The sequence below is a fragment of the Pristiophorus japonicus genome, chromosome 8, assembly GCF_044704955.1.
Source record: "Pristiophorus japonicus isolate sPriJap1 chromosome 8, sPriJap1.hap1, whole genome shotgun sequence".
NCBI lineage: Eukaryota > Metazoa > Chordata > Chondrichthyes > Pristiophoridae > Pristiophorus > Pristiophorus japonicus.
This window is the reverse complement of record NC_091984.1, coordinates 158801653-158809781: the sequence shown is the minus strand read 5'-3', so window position 1 is coordinate 158809781 and position 8129 is coordinate 158801653. Positions and strand designations below refer to the sequence as shown.

The following is an 8129-nucleotide window of genomic DNA, read 5'->3' as shown; positions in this document are numbered from 1 at the left end:
TGGTGGAATTATGCATTAGGATGCAGAATGAAACAGTTAATTCAGAGACCATGGTCCAGAACTTAAAGAAGGGTAACTTTGAAGGTATGAGGCGTGAATTGGCTAGGATAGATTGGTGAATGATACTTAAGGGGTTGACTGTGGATGGGCAATGGCAGACATTTAGAGACCGCATGGATGAACTACAACAATTGTACATTCCTGTCTGGCGTAAAAATAAAAAAGGGAAGGTGGCTCAACCGTGGCTATCAAGGGAAATCAGGGATAGTATTAAAGCCAAGGAAGTGGCATACAAATTGGCCAGAAATAGCAGCGAACCCGGGGACTGGGAGAAATTTAGAACTCAGCAGAGGAGGACAAAGGGTTTGATTAGGGCAGGGAAAATGGAGTACGAGAAGAAGCTTGCAGGGAACATTAAGGCGGATTGCAAAAGTTTCTATAGGTATGTAAAGAGAAAAAGGTTAGTAAAGACAAACGTAGGTCCCCTGCAGTCAGAATCAGGGGAAGTCATAACGGGGAACAAAGAAATGGCAGACCAATTGAACAAGTACTTTGGTTCGGTATTCACTAAGGAGGACACCAACAACCTTCCGGATATAAAAGTGGTCAGAGGGTCTAGTAAGGAGGAGGAACTGAGGGAAATCTTTATTAGTCGGGAAATTGTGTTGGGGAAATTGATGGGATTGAAGGCCGATAAATCCCCAGGGCCTGATGGACTGCATCCCAGAGTACTTAAGGAGGTGGCCTTGGAAATAGTGGATGCATTGACAGTCATTTTCCAACATTCCATTGACTCTGGATCAGTTCCTATGGAGTGGAGGGTAGCCAATGTAACCCCACTTTTTAAAAAAGGAGGGAGAGAGAAAACAGGGAATTATAGACCGGTCAGCCTGACCTCGGTAGTGGGTAAAATGATGGAATCAATTATTAAGGATGTCATAGCAGTGCATTTGGAAAATGGTGACATGATAGGTCCAAGTCAGCATGGATTTGTGAAAGGGAAATCATGCTTGACAAACCTTCTGGAATTTTTTGAGGATGTTTCCAGTAAAGTGGACAAGGGAGAACCAGTTGATGTGGTATATTTGGACTTTCAGAAGGCTTTCGACAAGGTCCCACACAAGAGATTAATGTGCAAAGTTAAAGCACATGGGATTGGGGGTAGTGTGCTGACGTGGATTGAGAACTGGTTGTCAGACAGGAAGCAAAGAGTAGGAGTAAATGGGTACTTTTCAGAATGGCAGACAGTGTCTAGTGGGGTACCGCAAGGTTCTGTGCTGGGGCCCCAGCTGTTTACATTGTACATTAATGATTTAGACGAGGGGATTAAATGTAGTATCTCCAAATTTGCGGATGACACTAAGTTGGGTGGCAGTGTGAGCTGCGAGGAGGATGCTATGAGGCTGCAGAGTGACTTGGATAGGTTAGGTGAGTGGACAAATGCATGGCAGATGAAGTATAATGTGGATAAATGTGAGGTTATCCACTTTGGTAGTAAAAACAGAGAGACAGATTATTTCTGAATGGTGACAGATTAGGAAAAGGGGAGGTGCAACGAGACCTGGGTGTCATGGTACATCAGTCATTGAAGGTTGGCATGCAGGTACAGCAGGCAGTTAAGAAAGCAAATGGCATGTTGGCCTTCATAGCGAGGGGATTTGAGTACAGGGGCAGGGAGGTGTTGCTGCAGTTGTACAGGGTCTTGGTGAGGCCACACCTGGAGTATTGTGTACAGTTTTGGTCTCCTAACTTGAGGAAGGACATTCTTGTTATTGAGGGAGTGCAGCGAAGATTCACCAGACTGATTCCCGGGATGGTGGGACTGACCTATCAAGAAAGACTGGATCAACTGGGCTTGTATTCACTGGAGTTCAGAAGAATGAGAGGGGACCTCATAGAAACGTTTAAAATTCTGACGGGTTTAGACAGGTTAGATGCAGGAAGAATGTTCCCAATGTTGGGGAAGTCCAGAACCAGGGGTCACAGTGTAAGGATAAGGGGTAAGCCATTTAGGACCGAGTTGAGGAAAAACTTCTTCACCCAGAGAGTGGTGAACCTGTGGAATTCTCTACCACAGAAAGTAGTTGAGGCCAATTCACTAAATATATTCAAAAGGGAGTTAGATGAAGTCCTTACTACTAGGGGGATCAAGGGGTATGGCGAGAAAGCAGGAAGGGGGTACTGAAGTTGAATGTTCAGCCATGAACTCATTGAATGGCGGTGCAGGCTAGAAGGGCTGAATGGCCTACTCCTGCACCTATTTTCTATGTTTCTATGTTTCTATGCCGCAGGATGTGCACTCCACAGGACTGAGCTGCCCTGCCATCCCTCTAATTAAACTTATCTAATTATAAAAGAGAAAGAGAGATACTTACCAATCAAACAGCCAGTCACTTACCTGCCCGGACGAGGGCTGTGAGCTCCTCGCCAGAAGTGAACTCCTCGCTGACCTCCCACCCTCCTGCTCCTCGGACTCCTGACCTTCCGCACTTCGGACCTCCCGAACTCCTGAAGACAGATACAAAATATTTGTTCAAGGTCTCTGCCATTTCCCTGTTTCCCATTATCATCCTCTAAGTTTTTCTTTCTCTTATTCAAAATAGTGCACTGGGATCTTAGATGTACACCTGAGAGAGGGCCTCAGTTTAACATCTCATCCAAAAGACAGTATCTCTGACAGTGCACCATTCCCCTGGAGTGTCAGCCTAAATTTTTGTCTTTTGAGCTTCTGGAGTGGGACTTGAACCCACAACCTTCTGACTTAGAGGTGAGAGTGCTACCCACTGCGCCATAACTGACACATAAGCTAGGTAGAGAGCATAGCTGAGGTACTAAATGATTGTCTTTGCATTTGTCTTCACGAGAGAAGAGGGTGCTGCAATGTAGCAGTAAAGGAGGAGACAGTAACAATACTGGATAGGATAAAAATAGATTCAGAGGGTGTACATAAAAAGTCAGCAATCTTCCAAGTAGAAAAGTCACCTGGTCCAGATGGGATGTATTCTAGGTTACTGAGGGAAGTAAGGGTGGAAATAGCAGAGGCTCAGGCCACAATCTTCTAAAGCTCCTTAGATATGAGCCTTGTGCAGAGGACTGCAGGATTGCAAATGTTACATTCCTATTTCAAAAAGGGGAGAGGGATAAACCTAGCAACTACGGGCCAGTCAGCCTAACGTCAGTGGTGGGAAACCTTTTAGAGACAATAAACTGGGGCAGAATTAATTGGCATTTGGAAAAGTATGGACTAATAGATGAAAGTCAGCGCAGAATTACTGAAAGCAAATTGTGTTTGACTAACTTGATGAAGTAACAGAGAGAGTTGATGAGGGTAGTGTGATTGATGTTGTGCATATGGACTTTCAAAAGGCGTTTGACGAAGTTGCAGATAATAGACTTGTCAGCAAAATTAAAGCCCATGGAAGTAAAGGGACAGTGGCAGCATGGATACAAAATTGGCTAAAGGGCAGAAAGCACAGAGTAGTGGTGAACTTTTTTTCAGACTGGGGGGAAGCATACAGTAGGGTTCCCCAGGGTTGGTGTTGGGACCGCTGCTCTTTTTGATATATATCAATGACTTGGATTTGGGTATATAGGGCATAATTTGAAAATTTACAGATAGTACAAAGCAATGAGGAGGATAGTAACAGACTTCAGAGGGACATAAGAACATAAGAGTTAGGAGCAGGAGTAGGCCATTCGGCCCCTCAAGCCTGCTCCGCCATTCAATAAGATCATGGCTAATCTTCTACCTCAACTCCACTTTCCTGCACTGTTCCCATATCCCTTGATTCCCTTAATATCCAAAAATCTATCGATCTCTGACTCCACAGCCCTCTCGGGTAGAGAATTCCAGAGATTCACCACCCTCTGAGTGAAGAAGTTTCTCCTCATCTCAGTCCTAAATGGCCGACCCCTTATTCTGAGACTGTGACAACTGGTTCTAGACTCCCCAGCCAAAGGAAACATCCTCCCTGCATCTACTCTGTCAAGCCCTGTAAGAATTTTGTATGTTTCAATGAGATCACCTCTCATTCTTCTAAACTCTAGAGAATATAGGCCTAGTCTATTCAATCTCTCATAGACAGACTAGTAATATGGGCAGACACGTGGCAGATGAAATTTAATGCAGAGAAGTGTGAATTGATAAATTTTGGTGGAAAAATGAGGAGAGGCAATAGGAACTAAATGGTACAATTTTAAAAGAACAGAGACCTGGGGGGTGTATGTACACACATCTTTGAAGGTGGCAGGACAAGTTGAGAAGGCTGTTAAAAAAGCATATGGGATCTGTTATGTATTTAATCCTTGGCAACCTGTATCACACCACCACCAGAGGGCCTACCTGTTGGAGTCCCAAGGGATCCCAGCATACCTGCACTCTGGAGTCGAATTAAAGGAGCTAAGGTCACACTTACTCATTGCTTACAGTACTCAGTTTCATCCTTTATTATGAGCGTAACAATTAGCGACAAGGTAACGAACAACCGCGCGAAAATGCAAAGAACAGTTGGTATCCTAGAGAAGTTCTCAGAAGGGGATGATTGGGAGGCCTTCGTGGAGAGACTCGACCAATATTTCGTTGGCAACGAGCTGGAAGGGAACAAGAACGCTGCCAAACGAAAGGCGATTCTCCTTACCGTCTGTGGGGCAACAACCTATGGCCTCTTCTAGCTCCGGTAAAACCAACAACCAAATCCTATGAAGAATTGTGTACGCTGGTCCGGGAGCACCTAAATCTGAAGGAAAACGTTTTGATGGCAAGGTATCGGTTCTACACATGTCAACGGTCGGAGGGCCAGGAAGTGGCAAGCCACGTCACCAAACTAAGGTGCCTTGCAGGACATTGCGAATTTGATGGATTCCTTGAACAAATGCTGAGAGACTTTTTTGTGCTTGGCATTGGCCATGAGGTAATCCTTCGCAAACTATTAACTGTTGAATCTGAGCAAAACCATAACGATAGCCCAGGCATAGCATGCCCACCAGCGATAACACCAAACAAATTTCGCAGCATAAAGAGGTTTCGGCCAGTACTGTGCTCAAAGTAACGTAGTTTTCGAACAGGAATATACATGGCAGAACGTACACGCCGGCTGCTGCATGACCTCAAATGACCCAGAGTTCGCCATCAATCGTTAATGCGAGGCAGTTAACACCTTGTTGGCGTTGTGGAGATGATCATCGGGCCGGTCAATGCCGCTTCAAGCATTATGCGTGCAATGGCTGCAGAACAATGCGACACCTCCAGCGAATGTGCAGGCGAGCTGCAAACCCTGCAAACCACCACGTTGCAGAGGGAGATCGATCCATGGGGGATCAGGCTGAACTAGAGACTCGAACCGAGGAGGCAGAAGTGTACGGGGTACACACCTTCACCATGAAATGTCCACCAATAATGTTAAAAGTTGAACTGAATGAAATTCCAGTATCCATGGAACTGGACATGGGTGCGAGTCAGTCCATAATGAGCAAAGAGGCCTTCGACAGGCTGTGGTGCAACAAGGCACACAGGCCCAAACTCAGCCCCATCCATACCAAGCTAAGAACTTACACCAAAGAACTGATCCCTATAATTGGCAGCTCAGAAGAAAAAGTCTCCTATGATTGAGCGGTGCACGAACTCCCACTATGGATCGGCCAGGGGATGGCCCCACACTGTTCGGCAGAGCTGGCTGGGAAAAAAATCCGCTGGAACTGGGATGACATCCGAGCGCTTTCGTCTGTCGATGACGCCTCATGTGCCCAGGTTCTGAGCAGATTTCCATCGTTGTTTGAGCCAGGCATTGGAAGTTTCTCGGGGGCGAAAGTGCAGATCCATTTGGTTCCCGGTACACAACCCATCCAACACAAGGCACGGGCGGTACCGTATATGATGTGAGAGAAAGTGGAAATTGAGCTGGACAGGCTGCAGTGAGAAGGCATTATCGCGTCGGTGGAATTCAACGAGTGGGCTAGTCCTATTGTCCCGGTACTCAAAGGTGACGGCACAGTCAGAATTTGTGGGGACTATAAAGTAACGATTAACCGTTGTTCGCTACAGGACCAGTACCCGCTACCCAAGGCAGACGACCTATTTGCGACCCTGGCTGAAGGAAAGATGCTCACCAAGTTGGACCTGACCTCGGCCTACATGACGCAGGAGCTAGAGGAATCTTCGAAAGGCCTCACCTGCATTAACACGAACTAAGGTCTGTTCATCTATAACAGATGCTCGTTCGGGATTCGGACGGCCGCGGCAATTTTCCAACGGAACATGGAGAGCCTGCTAAAGTCGGTTCCTCGCACCGTGGTTTTCCAGGATGACATACTGGTCACAGGTCGGAATACCATCGAACACTTGAAGAATCTGGAAGAGGTTCTAAGTCGGCTAGATCGCGTGGGACTCAGGTTGAAATGCTTGAAGTGTGTTTTCCTGGCGCCAGAGGTCGAGTTCTTGGGGAGAAGAATCGCAGCAGACGGCAACAGACCCACCGACGCCAAGAATGCGCTGAGACCACAGAACGTGACTGAGCTGCAGTCATTCCTGGGACTCCTTAACTATTTTAGTAATTTCCTACCTGGGTTAAGCACCTTGCTCGAACCCCTACATGTGCTACTGCGCAAGGGAGACGACTGAGGATGGGGGAAATTCACAAGAGGCTGCCTTTGAGAAAGCAAGAAATCTGTTATGTTCAAACAAATTGCTTGTCCTGTATAACCCATGTAAACGATTAGTGTTAGCTTGCGATGCGTCGTCATACGGGGTCGGGTGTGTGTTACAACAGGCTAACGAATCGGGGATTTTGCAACCGGTTGCCTATGCGTCCAGGAGTCTGCCCAAGGTCGAAAGGGCCTACAGCATGGTTGAAAAAGAAGCTCTGGCGTGCGTTTACGGGGTAAAAAAATGCACCAGTATCTGTTTGGTCTCAAGTTTGAGCTTGAAACTGACCATAAGCCACTCACATCGCTATTCTCAGAGAGCAAAGGGATTAACACCAATGCCTCTGCCCGCATCCAAAGATGGGCGCTCACGCTGTCGGCATACAACTATGTAATCCGCCACACACCGGGCAAAAGGTCTGACAGTGTCCCCGCCCTGCACTACAATTCCCAGGATGCAGTGGGCGGAGCGGCCTCATTTCCGGCCGGGGTGGGTGGGTGCGCTGCGCATGCGCTGGGCCTGTGGGAGCCGCGGATATGGCGAGTAACCGGCAGAGCCCGAGCCCGCAGCCCTACCTCGGCCCCGGCCCACCCGCCTCCAGCTCAGCCGCGCTCAGCGCCGCCTCCTCCTCACACCCCGCTCCAGGCACCAGCCGCGGGCCCGGCAGGGCGGCCGGCACCGGGGGCGGCGGCAGGAAGCGGCCGCTGCTCAACGGCCTCGTCAACTCGTATGAGGACAAGAGCAGCGACTTCGTGTGGTGAGTGAGGGGGCATGGGGGAGAGAGAGAGGGGGGGGGCATGGGGAGAGAGAGGGGGGGGGCATGGAGGAGAGAGAGAGAGAGAGAGAGAGGGGGGGGGCATGGGGGAGAGAGAGAGAGGGGGGCATGGGGGAGAGAGAGGGGGGGGCATGGGGGAGAGAGAGAGAGAGAGAGGGGGGCATGGGGGAGAGAGAGAGAGAGAGAGAGGGGGGGCATGGGTGAGAGAGAGAGGGGGGGGCATGGGTGAGAGAGAGAGGGGGGGGCATGGGTGAGAGAGAGAGGGGGGGCATGGGGGGAGAGAGAGAGAGGGGGGGCATGGGGTGAGAGAGAGAGGGGGGGGCATGGGGGAGAGGGGGGGCATGGGTGAGAGAGAGAGAGAGAGGGGGCATGGAGAGAGAGAGAGAGGGGGCATGGAGGAGAGAGAGAGAGGGGGCATGGAGGAGAGAGAGAGAGGGGGGCATGGAGGAGAGAGAGAGAGGGGCATGGAGGAGAGAGAGAGAGGGGGCATGGAGGAGAGAGAGAGAGGGGGCATGGAGGAGAGAGAGAGAGAGAGAGAGAGAGGGGGGCATGGGTGAGAGAGAGAGAGAGAGAGAGAGGGGGGCATGGGAGAGAGAGAGAGAGAGAGAGAGAGGGGGGGCATGGGAGAGAGAGAGAGAGAGAGGGGGGGGCATGGGAGAGAGAGAGAGGGAGAGAGGGGGGGGCATGGGTGAGAGAGAGAGGGGGGGGCATGGG

General features: G+C 49.4%; 1 protein-coding gene across 1 annotated transcript in view; it reads left to right on the top strand.

The window, feature by feature from the left end:
• Window positions 1-7133: 7133 nt before the first annotated feature.
• The window catches only part of cop1 (COP1 E3 ubiquitin ligase), an 87622-nt gene continuing 86626 nt past the window's right edge, over window positions 7134-8129 (top strand). Inside the window, 1 exon segment of the mRNA XM_070887460.1 lies at window positions 7134-7397. Within this exon segment, the coding sequence (XP_070743561.1) occupies window positions 7177-7397 (221 nt within the window). The 5' untranslated portion in view covers window positions 7134-7176.